Here is a 19175-nt window from a genome sequence, read left to right on the forward strand (position 1 = left end):
ATAGTATGAACCTAAAATGAGCGGCTCACCGACAGGGTTAGCTATACCTAACACAATTACTATGGGGTTTTGTGTCCTGTCCAAGATTGTTGCTGATCTGCAAAGAATCTCGGAAATTTAAAGTTATTTACCGCTCAGGAACCGTGTATTTACATGCATGTTAATGTTCATAGAAGTATGTGTAGGTAGCAAAACTTAACGAAGCTTGACGGTCTCCATCGCAGATTTTAGATTTTTAGTCTACGCGATCTAATTTATCATTGAATGTCACAATTAAACTTTGATTTTATTGCCAAAACTACTTTGTTCCTCGCGTATTTTATACATTCATTCCTTACGGAAATTGGAATGGAATTGGAAATTGGAATGAGCATTGTCACTGTACGTGAAGTCATAGTTAAATGAACTCAACATGCTCATAGTGAAGTTCGCAAAGGTGTCGTGTTTATTCGAGTTATAAAACCTTTCAGGTGGTCACACCATCTCTAGTATACAGGCAGAGCCGCAGACATAACGGCTTAATAGGATTTATTTTCTGATTGGCTTGGTGACGTCAACATTTCCTGTACACTGCGATATTTTTATTAAATTTCGTGTTAACGAGTTAGCACCATCCCCACTGTACAAGCGATTGGACATATCACGGAATTTTGCAGTTTAGATTTCTTGTAAGGTGACATACTGTGGGATATTGGAATATTTATTCCGCGCATTCACTTAATGGTATATTTTGAGGATCACCCGAGCATTTCTCGGGTTGGAGCTTTCCGCAAAAGTAAGCACATACGTACGCGGTGAATCGTACACCGTATTGAATTCCATATATAGGCTTATTTGTTCAAATTATCTCTGTAGAATCGCCGGTTCCGAGGCCGGCGTGTATGTTTATCTTCGTACGTGAGTTTGTTTGCTTAGTACGGATAAGGTGAAGCCGCTTTTGCTATACTGTAACGGCATTCATGGATGTACGGAGTATCATGCTACCAAAGCTGTCCCGGCGATGCGCTATACATATAATCTTATCTAGGCTATGATTTCAATTTCATCTAGATTGCGTACTAATGTATGTGACGATATTCGGATAATGTTTACTGCAGTCGGAGTCATTGAAGCGAACCCCGATTGTAAGCGGACGCTTCGAACAATTGATTTATTTGCCTGCCGCCATCCGACAAAGAAACACATTGTGTTACGCGCGGGGTTGCTACACGGAGCCTATGATGGATGTGGTTTTATTGCAGGTTGTTATTACGATCTAACTTAACTATACCTCGTGAAAGTTGGCGGAATTAGCTGTTGACCTATAACACAACTTCTATGCAATAGCCACCTTGAAATGGATATCAACGAAAGAAATACGGCCGCGATAGTATTTTACGGTGAGCATACACAGGATATTGTTTCACACGTTGCGCTTATTTATATAGATAATGGCTTTGTTGCCCTGCAAAGTTTACGACTCGTCAATTTAATCGTCTGTCAGACAATTGCGTATGTAAGCAACGTGAAGCAACCATTATAGAGATTAGTTCTACATATTGTAGCTATTCTTCACGTTTTCAAATGCTCATAAGTGGAACCAAGTGTCTATTGTAGCCGCCGCGCGAGTGAATGGCCCGCCTACATATAACACAAAAGAAGTCGACACGAATATGATAAATCTATTATGCGATCGAGACCTCTGAAGGTTACACGATGTTAAACGTGGCGAGATAGCGCAGTGGCATAATCCGCGGCTGCAACACCAATGCGTGCGGGTTCGAGTCCGACCGAGGTCGAATCCCGAATTTCGATACCTGGAAGTGTTGGATGTTTACCTAGGCTCCTCCTCGCAACCTCATCCGTATCAGCTGTGTCTTACAAAAGCCTAGAGGTTGACCGTGTTATGAGTCGGCAGTTACGGAAAATAAGAAGAATATCGGCCTGGTATAAATGACCATATTAGTCGACAAACACCATGAATACCCCAAAACAAACAAACGATGTTAAACGTTTACGGACATTAACCTGTCACTACGGAGTGTAAACTAACGATGAAAGATTAAATACTTTTACACTATCATTTGCGGGTTCTATTTCATATTCAATGTATTGGCGAATTCCTATTTCTGTACAATATCACTTTGGGAACATTTACCGAAGTAGAATGATATGCAACGGGAGAAAACACTTCCAAAATATGCCATATGATACTGGATGTGCTAAGTATTAAATTAAATTTACGACGCCACACATGCAAAGCGCTTAATGTTCACCGCATATGAATGTGCCAGACAAATATATAACGGTATAACTAGGCGCGCGATAACGTGTCGTTGGTCCCGGTTGTAATTAATTGCATCATTACACTTGTGTGTGATGTTCACATTGAGCAATCGTAATATTGCCGGCGTCATCACAGTTATTGCTCATAAGTCAACTCCATCACCCAACTTCTCAAGATGCAGTAACATTCCGTAAATGTGCACAGCGGTTAATTAAGTAATCAAGGTTACAGGGTTCAAATACCCCAAGTCTGATCTTTGGCCACTTAAGGAAAGAATGATTTCAAAGAGACTTTATCTTTATGATCAGCAGCCATGTTTAGTTATCTATAATGCCGCTCGCCGTGGGTTTTTGCGCTGAGATCGCATTTTCATCACTAAAGGCACGTCAAGCCAATTTTAATCGTTTTGCCAAATAGGTGCAAGACTGTAATAACCAGATAAAAATGTCCTATAAATCTGTAGCATCCTCCGCAGTTTACTCAATTACCGTGACACAGCATCTATTTCTATCGGATCTTTTGATAAATCGCACTCATAGAATTGATGTAAACATATTCCAAGCTATACTCCCTACATTGCAAAGTCCAAATTGCAAGACGCATTTAGTGTTGCCTCGTAAAAAAACTGCTTAGGTAGAAGTGAGACATTATTACGCAAGTAGTAAAAACTTGGTGGAGTAATCCAAAGACGTCACAGAAGTAGTAGGCTTACACACGTATTATATACCAACATATGTAATATATATATTAACATTTTTGTAAGCGCACATTTTCAATGTATATTTTCATGTCGCCTATAAATCTATACCAGCCTCAGTTGATGATAGGGACGATATATAACCGGGATTGTTGGTGGATTGAATTGCAATGATCCTAGATAAACCACCAACACTTAATGAGAATCCTAATCGTATTGTAATGTCTAATTTAATTAATCAGGAAATTGGGCGTCATTTAATGATTCCGCAGTATACACAGGCATAGGCGCCGACTTTTATTTTTTTACGAGGTGGCGAAGTCTTGTGACGTCATAATTGTTGCATATCGATGACGTCATCATCGCACGAAAACGCACTTTACTACATGCCGCCGGCGTACATGCAGAGTTAAACCATTCGCGTGACGTTTTAATTTCGGCCATGCACTCATTAATGCAGTCGATTATTAAATGGAATCTTGAAACGGTACGCTCATTCGAAAGTGTAACTGCGGCCTGCGCTACCGTCGGAATGCATCGAACAAAAATCATTTCAAGCAGACAATAATGATGATTACAAGCGCGAAATCGCACTGCCAATCAGTAATTGTCTATTGCGGTTTCTTGCTTCGCGTTGACCAACTCGCATCGTGGCAATTGTTTGCTGATTAAAACAGCGATCTGGGCGGCATTGGTGCATTTCCCGATTTACGTTCGCGAAGTATTTCGGGAGTACATTGGTCAATTCGCAAATTCAATTTGCAAGTCGACGGCCGCCAACACATACTAATTAAATTACATGTTGATAGCCGCACAAATCTGCTTCTACGGCCGCAGGTTGCCCACCCCTGGGCTAAAATTAATTCCACTTCCGGGCGCATGCCGCGATCTTATCAATAGAAATCCGCTGTCTAACTAATGCCTAATAGTTCAATATTCGATATTGTTGTTTTCGATAAGAGTACATCCAGCACTCAAGTTTATCGTTGTTCAAACGAATCGAATAGAATCAGAATTTGTGCCACCCAGAATCTTGTGATGCACCAATATTTGACAATGGCATTGCATGGCCTACTGCACGTTAATAATGAAAGGAACACTGAAAAATGACTTTGTGCGACAATTTCGGAGTACGAATGTATCCAGTAGATAACAAGTAATATGGATGATGGGATGATGGCAAATGAGAAAGCGTGTATTCTAATCAGAATCGCCACGAATGGTTTTTGAGTCTGACACCATATAGAGTACCGTAATTTTCCATGTATAATGCGCAAAATTTTCACGATTTTTTTCCCTAAAATCGGGGGGTGCGTATTATCCATGGGAACAACGCGATTGAAAAAATCTCCCTCGATAAAAAACTTGAAATCACACGTTTCTTCATGTTTGTTTCCAATCGCGCATCACCTCTAGCCATCGTGCCCGTAATTCGTATTATAGAATGTAACGCGCTGCCAAATAGAGACGCGTGTTGCCAATTAACGGAAGGCGTGTTGCCAATTAACTAGAATCGTCTGCAAAGCACGCGATCTCTTGCTGAGTTAGTTCGCCGTTTGTACGCGAGCGAAATTAGGTCGCTGATTGCTACAAGCATGCGCGGCAATTCTTGCTAATTCATCGCGTCTGCGACAGGTCGACAATCGCATACGCAAGAGACCATGTGCAGATTGTGCACAAGATATAATCGCTTGCGTAATCAGTCGCATCTCCAACAGGACTGGTGCGCCCGACATAACCGTTGGCTTGAGCAATCACATCTGTAATTGTAATAGGCCTTGTGCGCAAGATGTCGTGTGTCGCTAGCCTGAACTGTCGCGTCGCCAGCCTCGCAGGCTTCGGCTACTATCTACTCTCGTTTAGAGACAATGCACTTATTGTATTATGATTAGCGATGGTTATGTCATGATTGTTGAACAGTGACATCGCAAAACAGACAACATCATATATTAAAACACAGCTATTCATGTACTGCGAATGCAGGGTGCGTACTATACACGGGTACAGGCTTTTTCACAGAAATTACATGCTATTTTAAGGGTGCGTATTATACATGGGGGATTGGGGGCGTACTATACTTGGAAAATTACGGTAGCTTTTGTCGCGACAATTGTTTTCTCATTATATCGCTGTTTAGGCTGTATTGCTGCATTTCCCGATTAATGTCACTGGCAAAGCCTTGTTAGAGAAACGAATCTGCGCAGAAATGAATTCCAATTTGCAGGCACACACCAACCCACCCTCCAATTTCGCGCTCCGATTACCAAGACTATCACGAAGCTAGCTAGCTCGTGAATGGTTTTGTAATCGAATATTGGCGGCGTGGGTGCACATAATTTAGATTTCAGAAAAGGAGAACGTCTATTTGGGCGCCTGGTCGGGAGAGGAGATCTACGATGGTGCTTCTCAGTACACGCTAGGCGCGTAGCCAGTCTAAAAATTAGGGGGACTTGGATTTTTTTCAAATTTACCAATATAACATCAACTCAATTCGGGTTAAGTACATGTGTAAATGGCGATCATATAATCTCTTCGTATTGACGATTTTAGGCGTATGGTAAGCTTGCCAAAGAGTCCGGGAGTGCTGTCAATTAGCGAGTCGCTGATATCTGGTGAACAATTAAATATGCGCGCGTATTACGCAGTCTCGGCGACAGTTCATCATCATCATCATCATCATTTCGGAAATCTGAACTTGATGGCACCGATTTCAAACCTTTGTCGTCTTTCAGAACTCGAGCCATGAGACACATCTTCTGATCGTTACGTTCAAGCATTAGCGGGAATCATTTACACTCGGTAAAGTCTGTTTGCAGCGATTCGATGTTACTCAGTTACGCGATGTCGCTTTTTAATCAATATGACACAAAACAATCACTAATTAGCGTCAACTCGACCGCATTGTCTTAAAACCAGCGAGAGATAGGAGCCAAAGCATGTTATGCCCGAGACGCGATAGTTAGGCTAGCAATGATAGCTTTCGCACCATGCCTATTGCAGATGCTATTGTGTAGGCCAGCGATGATATCGTGCACACCAGGCCGAAACCGCCGATGCAGATGCGATTGCGCAGGCAAGCGATGATATAGTGTGAACTGGGCCTATTGCAGATGCGATTGTTCAAGCCTGCGGAACCAGGCTAGCTCGATACGCGATAAATCAGGCTAGCGACGATTGCCACGCGCACGGGAATGAATGACCTAATTTCGCGACCATCTCAGCGGGAGATCGTCACAGACTTTTCTCCCTAATTGACAACACGTTTCTCGCAAATTAGCCGCGCGGAACACTGATAACACAATTATTGAATTGCAACTGAGCATTAGAATTAGAATGATCATTTCAAAATGACGGGGTTTCGCGTTTCAAATAGGAAAGTTCGACCCTCGAAATCCCATGGCTACGAGCCTGGCACACGCGCATATCGAAATCGAAGACGTCTCTAACGAGGTCGCTTCGATTCGCCTGATTACTAATTACTGGTCACAAATCACTTAGGCGTTTGAGCATTTTGTACGAGGTGGCCGCCACCTCGTAAATATGGTCACGAGGTGGCTGCGCCACCTCGTAACCGCGTAAGTCGGCGCCTATGTACACAGGAACTGACACGACTTGACGCAAATGTCTGTAACTGGACGAAGGTGTATTCATGCCGCGAATCGCTCCGGTTTACCGGTATAGCGCAGGGTACCTGAAATTTAGGGGATGAATCAAGGGCAAGATTTAGATCCTTCACCCTGCTCGTATGATTTTGTGTTATATCATGCGCGTGTCAAATACTATGTCATGCACCACAAACTACGAATCGCAATGACACAAAATTAAGTCGATTCATACTTTCAATACCTTTTATATGTAATATTAAAATTTTTGGAAAAGCGAGTTAGAGAGAGAGACCGAGAGAGAGACAGATACTTATAAGCGCGATGAAACAGTCCGGTGACGCATTTAGCTTCGACGCGATCAGTCGACGTGAAAACATCATGTCAGCGCCACTCTAAGAATGTATTGTCGGGCCCATATCCATTTAACCCCTCTCTTTTGCACATTCATTTCTATGGATATGTAGAATAGCGCTGCACTCAAGACATATTCAGTGTGCGAGGAATTGATCTGGATCTCGTGTGCTGAAAACGGTGTCTTAAAAAATGCAGGAGATAAGTTTTGGAAATACTAGGTAATGCCAGTTTACCTAGTGTTCTGTCAAGTGTATATTGCTCAGATAAGTGGTTTAGTTGGCAATTATCAGAGGCCGTCACTGTCGAAATCGTAGCGTGCACCCGTGCGACTAGAGTAAAATGACTACTCCAACTACAAATGAGCGAGAATATATCAAGTAAACTTGTTACGTGGTCTATTAAGGCCAGTTTTTGGCAGTTCCATTCCTAAAAGTGAATGCAGACAAACACCAAAACAAATCTACAATTGTCAAAAACAAATTTTAAAACGCATGTAGTTGAGCTTTAGAGTGGGGTTGTTCAAAACATATTTAATTGCTGGAGTAATTAACACAAGTTACCAAAACCTACTTAATTCCTCCGTAAAAGTATTAGTACTACGTTACTGATCACACCTGATTACCCAGTGTGTGTTACTGAAGCATGTAAATGTATAATTTCCTTTTCAGGTATACTACTTCATGTGGCCACTGCTAGCGAATGGAGTTACCAAGGCGAAAAAGGTTAGTGCTGTTCAACAATTGTGTAGGCAATTCTTGGTATCTGAGGTGATATGACACTGTACCGATAATCACTGTTCCAGGATTCCTCATGACAAGGCGATGCAGTCAGAAAGCTTATATGCAGGCATGCGTGTAAACGCACACGGTAGCATCTGATGAATTAGTCATCATGATCAGCTGTAGCAATGCGAAGCAACGCGTTGTCTAGCGATAGCCCGTCACGGTATAGCGATATGCTTATTCAGCAAAATGATACCGCTGGTATCGTGTGACGTAATACGTCAAAATGTATGTTTGGGAACGGGGGAGAGTGTGCTAATCTAGAATCTAGACTAGATGATTGCAGAAGTGATGCATACAATGTGAATCTACATGAAATACTGACGCTTCCAAACTATATCGCTGGTCACAAATAAACAATATATAGCCATCTGATTACTCACGATGACATAGGCTAATACCAAGCTAATGGTTGCTGATCTGTCATTGCGAATGCGCCATCAAGGTTATATATTTGAATTAAATATCTAGCAAAGCGTGTGCTTCAGCATGTGCAAATACCGCTACCACACGCTACGACCACTTCAACAGCCACAAATATTCATTTGCTAACCACCAAAACTTGGGCTACCCTTTAAAATGCGATATTCGTTTCTTGCAATATGCAATATGATTAACATGAAGGTCCCTTTTGTAGTTTTCAGCATGCGAGCTACTTGAATCTTAAAAGCCGCAGCGATCTATCCTATTTGTATTTTTTGATTTGTCAATCCAACCCAGATGACTATAGACTAGTTCCAACAGAAAGTCGTGCATAATGATAAATATAGGCAGATGAAGGACAAGCAGTTAAGGGTAAAAGCATATACAGCCGGTCTGCACTCGAGTATGACCTGTAAGTGACCCAATATACCGCACTGATTTGCACATCCGAGAGAGAGAGAGAGAGTCCTTATTTTCATCCAGTCAAAATACATAAAAAAAACAGACCGTAATGATGTTGGTACGGATATATATGCATGCACAATTGCACACTGTGCATTGCACAGTATTGTGTATCAGATAGGAATGATCGATACGACCGTGAAAGTCAACTAGCCGAAATGACAGAAAACAATAATTGCGTAATTTTACTGTCCGACTGAAAAAGTAATGGGTGATAATTTGACGTCATTCCCGTAATCATTATACCATCAGCTTTCTAGTAGCGATCGATTAACTGAATAATGTTAATGCCCACAACGACACGTCATACGCACAATTACTATCTTTTATGTTACAAAGTGATGAGAATTTTATCCTAAGGTGTGTATTGATAGCGAAAACCCCATTATAAGAATGTGGATCGGAACCCGTCGGGATGACTATCCAACCGTGCGGAATTCTTCCGTTCTGCTCAATTCCAATTAAAAGTAGCAATTTCACGTCACACAGCAAGTTAAAAAACTTAGAATGAAAGCATAGAAAATGAAATTTACGAGAAGTATTCGAATAAGTAGGCCTATATCGAAAAATTCTATTTAGTTGAGTGGCCGCTTAATTTAAGCAGTCGATGGGGCTGGCGAGTTTCTAAATTAAACTCAGTATCTTTGCATCTAACATCAAATAATTATTGACACCAAGCATTCGTAGGTTATCTAAGAGTAAGTATAAATTGCCGTGATACATGGGCAATATTCCAGGCGGTTCGCATCACAATTACACTAATACAAGGAATGCAAACTTTTCCCTGTTCTGCTCTGTATTTTTATAAACTCAAACTGCCCATGATAACTAAATTTTCGTAAGTTATCGTAACTTTAGTTATCGTAGGCAACCGTCTATGTCAATAAACTGTTCAAGTGGGCAAATCTACTTGACTACTCCAACTAATTTGTCACGTACTTCGTCACTGAATAACCTCCGTGCGCATAGTGTCATAGTGTGAAATCTTCCCTATACTTCCTCACTTGATTGTTGATTTCAATTGATACGTACCTCTCCTCGGCGCGATAATGACAGTTATGGAGATTTGGTCTGACTTTAATAATAGCGGTAAAACACTGCAAATTTGAAGCTATATTGGTCCGATTCCCTAACTGAGCGGGTTGTTGTGTGCGATCATATTTCTCCTTAATATAACATAGGATCACAAGAGATATGCCGCTTGTCGTTTGCGACACAATGGTATTCCGGTGTATCTTCATACGAGCCGGTGTGCATGCGGCAGAAGTCTAGTTACTGCGTTCTAATGATTATATTGTCACCATTTGCATACGGTAAACCCATCCAAGGAACGCCCATTGTCAATCCAATATATTTCATTTGCAACATTATAATCAAGGGGGAAAGACACTATTATTTATTCAGAGAGCAAATAGATATGAGTCGGGCAGATCAACGACACCGAACACATGGTATGACGAAGCGAGGCATATTGACTAACAGTGATTTATACTGATTACGATTCCATTACGAATCAGAGTCGCAGGATACCAACGTAAATGTAATAACAGAACACTGATCTAGTCTGCATACCCTTCGAAATTCGCAAAATCATCCCAAATCCGAACCTTTTCAGTTGCCCTACATAATGGATAAAAAAAAACAGTGCCAGATAGTATTTTACGTAATTTGCTTCAATATATTGCTATGAGGTAGGATTATCAGCAAAACCACTTCGAAGAGCCAAACATCGACGAAAGCAGGAGAATGGCGATTATCCTCGTAATTGAAAAATATTTCGTAATTATGCACTCATTTGCCTGTTATAGTTTTCTAATCGATTACAGGCAGTACTCTGCAATTTTAGAGATATGCAATGTTATTCTCTGTGTAAAAGAGTACCAACATGAGATAGGTTGAGAACCATTGCTCTCGTAGAAAAGGGGTAGCGCTATCCTGTATCTGAAAGGTTTGACGCTTTGAAATTCAGGACCATCAGAATGGAAGAATGACTACCCCAAGTGCGGGGGAGAATATCAATCGCCCGTCAACATCGAAACGACCAAAGTCTTGATCGATCCATCGCTGCACCTGTTCAAGATGGCGGGTTACGACCAGAAACTGTCAGGCGGGACTCTCGTCAATAACGGCCATTCGCGTAAGTGAACTTCATGGATTATGATAATAGTGATTCCAGAAATGCGATTTATCCTGAGACACCTTATGCGATATGTAAAACGAATGCGTAAGTCCTTTTAAGCACGTAGCTAATACACGAACATACCTAATCGCATCATATATATCGGTAAAGAGACTTGTGTGGGAATGATGCGAACCCTTAATGTTTCTTGTTCGAGCATTCATAAAACGCTCGCTGTTGGCGGGCAGACGAACGCGAACATATGACGACGTATGGTGATGTCACAATGCTTATTAAAAACTAATCATTAGTGTCTTAGTGCCTGCGTCCCTATCTTCTAAATGTACTACCTAGGTCGTTATTCAGAACATGTGTCCGCGGTCACAAGAGCATCGGACACAAAGGGATGCGACACTTCAACGTGCGGGTTAAACTTCGGGTCACCGTTGCGTTACGTTGAGACTCGGGCTGGAGTTTAGGTTAGGTTAACGTCTACTTACGGGTTACTTTTGGAGTTCGGGGATTATAAAATCGCATACTTAGGTGTCGCATTCTAAACTGTTTTCTTCTATTGCGTCGCATGTCCATTGGACATGGGACAAATGTCGGGACACCGAGACTGCGATTGTGGATATAAGAACGATTTTTCACTCATGAATATGTTACTTTAGCGGAATATGTTGTTGGCCAAGTTGTCTCAAGACACCGGGTTAGTTTTCTGTACACAATCCTTATCTGCACCAAGTAGCGTCAAGCTGCTCTGAGAATATCTTAACTCGAGAATAATTTGTAACCGAGGAACCGAAAAATTCTATTGTTAGCTTTTTCATCAGTAATGAGCAATTTTTCCACTTCACTTGAATAAAACGTCATAATCTCATCCTAACCCGTTTTGGAGCCAAGCATTTAAGGGTGGCGGAGGCGTTTCATTATATTATTCACAACCGTAATAGTGTCATATCTCATGCAAAATTAGCTTCAAAGCAAAATTAGTATCAATAACACTTTCGACGTATATGCTACATAGTTTTATTTCGATACGGAGATCACGTTACTTTCTTGTCGTTACCGCCATAAAAAAGAAAGAAAGTGCTATTTAAGTACTTTCGATAGAATAGGAAGTTGCAATTCAAGGCATTACGATCAAATGCACAGTGTTTTTTTTCGCGAAACAGAAACCACTGAAATGTCGCATTTGCACGGCATCAGGAACGTGAACAGAACGTTCGCAGCATCCATAAACTTGAACATGGATATGTGGGGGTTTTATTGTATGTGATATTGGATATAAGACAAAATTAGATACATATATTCGTTAGTCTTCAAGGCCAATTCCACCTATAGGCGATAGCGAACTAGTTGTGTTTTATAGAAACGTGCCTGTAACCGATATCGCCTCCGTGCGTAATCTCATTGCGTAAACATTATTTGACGGTATCCAGCGGAATGCGCCGGATGGAGATTATCCAGATTATATATTATAATAAAAAGATTTTCGCTAGCTTGAATTGTAATGTCGAAATTTGAAAACTGACAAGCAATCCGTTTATTCACAAATGACTCTAAGCAGAAATAAGTTCGGAGATTATCCCAAACCCATATAGGTTGATTTCGTCACGGGTTTGAAAAAACCCTGCATGATTTTACTGGCCGAGTCTGTTACACGATTATATTGAAATTGCCTCTGTTTTGCAGTGCAATTGAACTTCCCGGCAGACAAGACATTCCGTTTATCTGGCGGCGGATTCGGCAATAGCACATACCGCGCATTGCAGTTGCATTTTCACTGGTCAGCGCCAGGATCGTATGACGGCTCCGAACATACTATCGACGGTCGACATTCTGCAGTCGAGGTAGCTTATACAGTGGTTTTCACTGCAATATGGGTGTGTCACGGGTGAGACTATAATCTCATGGTACACTTATACCATCAGAAACAAATCCAGAGTTCATTCAGCATCATATTCAGATATAAGTCCATATCCGGGAATGGCATGTTTTTTTGCCATTTGTACCAAGTCCATATTTAAATCCGCCTTCAAATATATTAAATTTAATCCCCGTGGTTATCCTGTTGAAATGTTGAAATCCGATTTTATTTTAAGATGAAAATCGACAGTCGTAATCCCTGCTAATCCCAATATCAATTCAATACGAGATATTGCACTTTATGTCGTATCTATACACACGATACTGATTATATTTTGGGCTGAGTGCTAGGACAAAATTACTCAAATCCGAGTGTGTATGCAATGGTAATAATACTGGGTCGAGCACATTGAGAAAACATTTGTCGAGAAACTAAAATAGACGGAATATACAAACGTCACACTTAACGATATCTTATCAACGAAAATGTAGTTTATATACATTCTTCAGGCCGTGGGCACCTCTCGACCTCAGTTAATATCAATTTAACATTCGAAATATGTTACGGATCGAACCGGAATATCGGCACACAGAGCCGTGAAATAGTCATAGTCAAGAAATGCAACAATATTTCTGATGTGTAGCTGGCAATATCTCGTCGTGGAGGCAAGAACATCATATTTTGAACTTGAAGGACATTATATGTGTTGTGACGTAAATTTATGGGATACGCGAATACTTGACTCGATTCGAAGCTTAATACTTGACTGATGGGCATCACACCAACCGAGTAATAGATTTAACCCGCACCTGGGTCTATGCGAGTGGTTCCCAACGTTGATAAGGGTGCGGAGATATCAAAAGGAGCGACTAGGGGTGGCGATAAGAGCGCAAATGTTAGAACGTCCTGTGATATATATTAAATTAACATGCTAAAAAATGCTGGGGATGACGGCTTATTCTGCATACAAAACGAATAATAAGGTTAACTCAACGGAAAGTAAACGCAGAAACCGCTTTTTCGAGCACCTACCACCTCGTAAAAATCGCATCTTCTTTAATAAATTCATCAATTATTAGAGTTGGGCGAATAAATTTCCCGGTCATATGCCCTCTTCTTCGGATCCATAAATACGGCAGTGGGCGGAAATTTGTATCGAGATTGATAAGGGAGAGTTGATAGAAAAAGTTGGGAAACACTGGTCCGTGCAATACAAATCCCGGATGGCACCCGATTCCTAATAGGCATTCGATTGCCGAATTCAATGATTCGAAGCGTATCAGCAGGAACTATCACACTCCTAGCACATTGCATTATCTCGCTGGGCATACTGGTTTTTATTGCAGGACTGGGGTGGGTTATTTACGTGCTAAAACATCATTTAGAATTTTACGCCGTGCATTATGCAAGCATAAAATACACAGATATGTGCAGAGAGGGTGAACATAGTCAACGTTTGCCCTCAGTATACAAGTAGATGCACTGCTGTAAATTCCCACTAAATTAAGAGTACAAGGAGCGATTTCAAAGACATGCCGAAACTACTTCAGGTACAATTTGAAAACGAAAGTATTAAAAGTACAAAACTAAGTTCTGTCAAAATGCACAACACAAACCAGCAAATCTTCGAAATATATTCAGTTACCGTGATACATAGGCTATATCGAGCACTAGTAATTATAGTTCGGCCTGCAAAAGTTGTCCAAGATATTATCAATCTACCTTTCCGATTACAAAATAAAAGGTTTAGAAAGTAATCAGCTTTGCTTAAATAAATGTGAAGTGGAAGTATTGTAAAAGTGTAACTACTATGCAGTCCGAGCAGGCAAAACCAACTTTATCACACCAATGAACTTTTCCAGTAGAGGCCATCTCTATTTATGTTCAAGAACTTCTCCAATACTCGATATTTTGTATGAGGCTACCACTGGCATAGTTAAAATATTTGATAATAAAGATTTGTTACAATTAGAATGTATAGCCAATATAGCTGTGACTTGATCCATTCGCGTAACAGCGAATCATGAACTGCACATGTTCAAAGAGCGTTATCGGGCATTATTCTTCGATTACTCATGTGGTTATTACTTCATGTAAAGATGTGGTCCGGGGATTTAGGACATTTTAAAAGGCAATTGTCGGCGAAGTAAGATTACCCTTTTTACATCACGATTTATGGCGCATTAGTAAGGACCTATGCACATATCTACAGATTAGCCAACGGATTATAGTTTACCCATATCTTTTACGATGTACTCGCAGATGCACATTGTACACATTAAAGATCCGTATACGTCCACGGATCAAGTAAAAGACATGCGCGATGGACTTGCAGTGCTGAGCGTCATGATCGACGTCGGCCAAACAAACCTGGCCGTAAAGAAACTACTGGATGCCACACAGAATCTGACATACGCTGGTAAGACAGTTAACATGAAAAGACCTTGCCGATTAATTGTATAGCCGGTACGTTGTAGACCGGTGCCTGTATTATCCCATTGGCCAGGTCATCGACGCGTGACACCACACCCTCTAGCTGACCTCATTACTGATAGCGCTGTATCAACACAAGCAGATTACGATTAATCTGATTGTGCAATGTGCATCGCTGCTGAGAGAGCCAGCGCATTCAATCGTTTACCTTGCGTTGCAATAACTCATTCGTTAGCGGACGATGGAAGTTTTGGGCCAAGTGCTGCATGCGATGAGTAGAATTCCTCCGCCTGTTGTTTTAGGGTGTTTCGCAAATAGACATACTGGCGATAGAGCGTATCCGACTGTAAAAGGATTAAGCTCGCGCTTTTAATGAAGCGAAACTATCGGATTTTGTCATCTGCAAACGTAGGTTTGTGTGTGTTGGCTGAAATGTAATTAACCTGGTATGCATGGTCAAATCCCGTTCTTTATTCGGCAAGAATCTATGATTGATATTACAGTGCACTTCAAGTACATTCTTATTTATCACACAAAGCGTTTCGAATTATCGCTAATCAGGGGTTTATCTGCGCAAGACTATTACAGCTTACTGTGCTAACTGTATTTACAGAAATAATATGATGAGATCAGTGAAACCGAACTCAAATATAAATTTCAAATCACTCCCTTTGTTTCTATTGGGATGCTTCATTCGAAAGACCATGCATATAAATATCATGGATCATACGGGATGCACTGTAAAAACACCATTGTTCACAAACGTGGGAGTTGTTAAATTTATATACATTGAATTCAGCTGTAACCGATAATAGTATCTCGTAACTCGCGGTCACGACGATATATATTGTCATAATTGTATGTTCGCATTGTTTTACTCGGTAAATACCAGTGCCCCTGCGTATGCGTTGTGAGTGATACACGAGAGTTAGCTGTAAACTCGGTATTAAAATTCGATTCAGTATTGGTAAATCCCTATTCGGGTTTCCATAACGTAGTACTGTAGCAGTGTAGTGCAAAGCATTCAAATCATTCTATCATTATATTCGACGTTAAGTCTTGCTGTATATTTGTGCTGCTGACATCGGAGATGAGATTTCCCAAACTGCCTATTTACCACTATAGATTCACGTAAAACACACCAGTAACTGTAAAAACCTATTTATGAAGTTGATTGTGAAAAATAAGTGTTCATACGTACAGATTCTACAACTACTCTCGCTGACGGACCGTCACTCATCAGTCTGCTACCCAATTCGGAGACATTTTACAGATATATGGGTTCATTAACGACTCCTCCGTGTTACGAGACAGTTTTATGGACAATTCTTGAACAGCCAATATCTATATCCCAGGCTCAGGTAATCCATAGGCTTACAGTGCATAATATATATTTGTAAGGGTGTGTGATCCGAAGGGATCAAAGTTGTCATCGTTGCTACTTGAACGTAGAACCAACGTCTGGAATTCCCACTATGTCACAAATAGTGGTATTCCAAGTCATCTCAAGACTACGTCAAGTGGAAGTAGAAAGTAGAATGTAGGACAAGTGTTCAAATAAGCGGTTTCTAAAAATGGATTTAGTCGAAGCAGGCTATACTTTTATCATTTAATCCAGTGGCTCCCAACCTATTAGTTGTCACGGACCGCTTTATACTAATTAATAATTCTGCGCGCCCCTGCATCAATTTTGCCTGAATCTCAAATAAGGTATATTTGACTATCGTAATAATCATGCTATTCAACTAAACCATTGGTTCTCAAACTGGGGGTCTCGCCCCCCTTGGGGCGCGAGAAATTGGCAAAGTCTGTATGAATTCTGACTAAACATCTGTTTTACAATCATTCTGAGGAGACGATTGTTGAAGAGAAACTTATTTCGTGTTCAAGAAAGCTCGCCATTTTCAAATTCCAGCAGTCGCGCTCAATGGAGTGTAAGCTGATTTCAACTTCATTTGAACAAATTTTTCGTATGCTTTGAAGATTTAGAGCAATTCCTCCGTGTAAGTTTGGGGAAATTTGCGAAAAAAGATAAATACTTAACTACTGGAATGCGGATTTAAACTTGGCGTAAGACATATTCCATGCGTATACTATTAGATCAGGAATGGGCAACCTGCGGCCGTAGAAGAAAATTCGTGCGGCCGTCAACACCTCATTCAATTAGTATAAGCTATGGCGGCCGTCGACATGCAAATGGAAATTACGAATTCATTCCCAATTTTTTGAGAGATTTTTATTAATATCGAAATTTTCTTCACGCTCCGCGCAATTCAGCATAGATTCATTTATCGATTTTATTATAGTAGCACCCTTCTCAATCTGAGCCGGAATTGGAATCGTGTGCTAGTCGCATAAAAAACAATTGTTTTTGGTAAATTTGGGCGATTTCAATATATTTCCACTACCGGTGCAAGCGACAATCATAATGGGGAGTCAGGAAATAACAGCACGCAACAAAGTGACTAATAACAATTGGCCCACCCGAAGATGCATTATAATTTATGACTTGCCCCAAATTTTCGAAAGCACTCCCTCCATGAACCCTGCCGGTGAATCGGATCACATGGGCTGAGAAAGAATAAATATTTAATAGTAATGTGTGATACTGCTACTATTAATTAAGGAATTGATGCGCGAATCTGAAAAATTTTCGCGCTATGCGCGACAACATGCTATCCCAACAACCACTCATATATCTTTGCCACTCGCGGTTTCAGTGCATACAATAGAATGAAAAGTAGAATAGCCCAGAGTTCACCGAAAATGGATATGAACAGATTAACATGTTTATTTTGCGTCCAGTTAGTTCATTACGACTATATGCCCTGGAAGGCCGCCTTAGGCTACATAAGTAATCGAAATGCGGCCGTTATTAGCAAGAAGGTTGCCTACCTCTGTATTAGATGATGTGCTCTTTTTGACATGACGATAAGAGCAGAGGGTCAGGGGGCGCAATTTTTTGACCATCGCCAGGGGGGAACATGCCCAAAAAGGTTGAGAACCGCTGAACTATACCGTGCTGTGTGAAATTGTCGTTCGACCGAACGAAAGTTGTATTCAACGTTTGGCATAGAATTGAATAAGCAATTGACTACAAAAATATAGAAACATCTATTCACAGCAACAGAATATGGCTAGAGGTCTTCAGCGGTAGTTTGCGCCTCGCACTGTTAGGACGTCAATAAAGGAATATTGTTGCCTTTCCTGAACTAAACAGTATGCTTTCTATTAAATTATTATTATTAATTTGGTTAAAGGTTGTAGTGGTGCTTATCTCCCTTAAGGGTCTGGTGCACCACGGTCTGAAATTACCTCCTGATATAAGTGTGCAATGTAATTCAACCTCGGCTGTATACGAATCAAAACTCAAAGGATTCTACGACATGATAGTACGAATTCAGCCACAGTGGTTAATAGCTTGGGCTGGACCAAGAGGTTAATTAAATAATAGACAAGGCAATCATGATTTGACTGTAATCGACATGCGTTGTGGTAAATGTAGTAATGTAGTGTGGGGTCAATGTCCACACTGTATGCAGCTGCATCAACTTGATGCCTACTCTGGCAAAGCTCATGAGGCTCGGGTGGCGATAAGAAGCCTTGATCAATCCCCCCACTTGAGAGTGGAATCTGGAGTCGACCTTGGTCGGACTCGAACCTGCGATCCATTGGCGTTGTAACAGAGTAACATACCGATATATCTAGACTCGCCACATTTAATGAAATGCGTAGGCTATATATATCGACACTGCAGCTTTGTTTTGATGGTACCTGGTCGAGGTGACAGGCAGGGATTGATAATACTCTGGCCAAATTGGACGGAATTCACACCGTAAAGTATCTCCTGCTACGATTTGCTGTTGATGTTCTTTTCATTTCCTGGTATTTGAAATCGATTTCCATCCACATAAGTGTCATAGGCTTTTAGTTTAGACGATTCAATCACATCCGAGTTATAGCACGAACCTTTCCGGGTTTGGGATCCGTAACACAAGGCATACGGAGATTAAACGCATAGAGATGTCCTGTAAAATCCTCCGTCACTTATACAGGGATCGGAATATAGAATTGGGTTTGGTCAGGCTCGATCGTGCACCCAATCGACGTGAAATACACGGACCTATACCCGATTTAAATAAGTGCCAATTCTATTAGTATCTG

The 19175-nt window shown here is 40.9% G+C and overlaps 1 protein-coding gene across 2 annotated transcripts in view; it reads left to right on the forward strand.

The window, feature by feature from the left end:
- The first annotated feature begins 672 nt into the window (after window positions 1-672).
- Window positions 673-19175, forward strand: part of LOC145445611 (uncharacterized) — a 31030-nt gene continuing 12527 nt past the window's right edge. Inside the window, exons 1-7 of one of the 2 annotated variants that reach the window (XM_080323821.1) lie at window positions 673-775; window positions 1242-1379; window positions 7591-7644; window positions 10559-10726; window positions 12404-12561; window positions 14841-14997; window positions 16215-16372. In XM_080323821.1, coding sequence (XP_080179947.1) covers window positions 1337-1379; window positions 7591-7644; window positions 10559-10726; window positions 12404-12561; window positions 14841-14997; window positions 16215-16372 — 738 coding nt within the window. In that variant the 5' untranslated portion in view covers window positions 673-775; window positions 1242-1336. The remainder of the gene's footprint in view (window positions 776-1241; window positions 1380-7590; window positions 7645-10558; window positions 10727-12403; window positions 12562-14840; window positions 14998-16214; window positions 16373-19175) is intronic. The other variant, XM_080323813.1, reaches the window with a different exon arrangement.

The sequence above is a fragment of the Botryllus schlosseri genome, chromosome 1, assembly GCF_051294905.1.
Source record: "Botryllus schlosseri isolate E-star chromosome 1, Bs_hap1, whole genome shotgun sequence".
Classification (NCBI taxonomy): domain Eukaryota; kingdom Metazoa; phylum Chordata; class Ascidiacea; order Stolidobranchia; family Styelidae; genus Botryllus; species Botryllus schlosseri.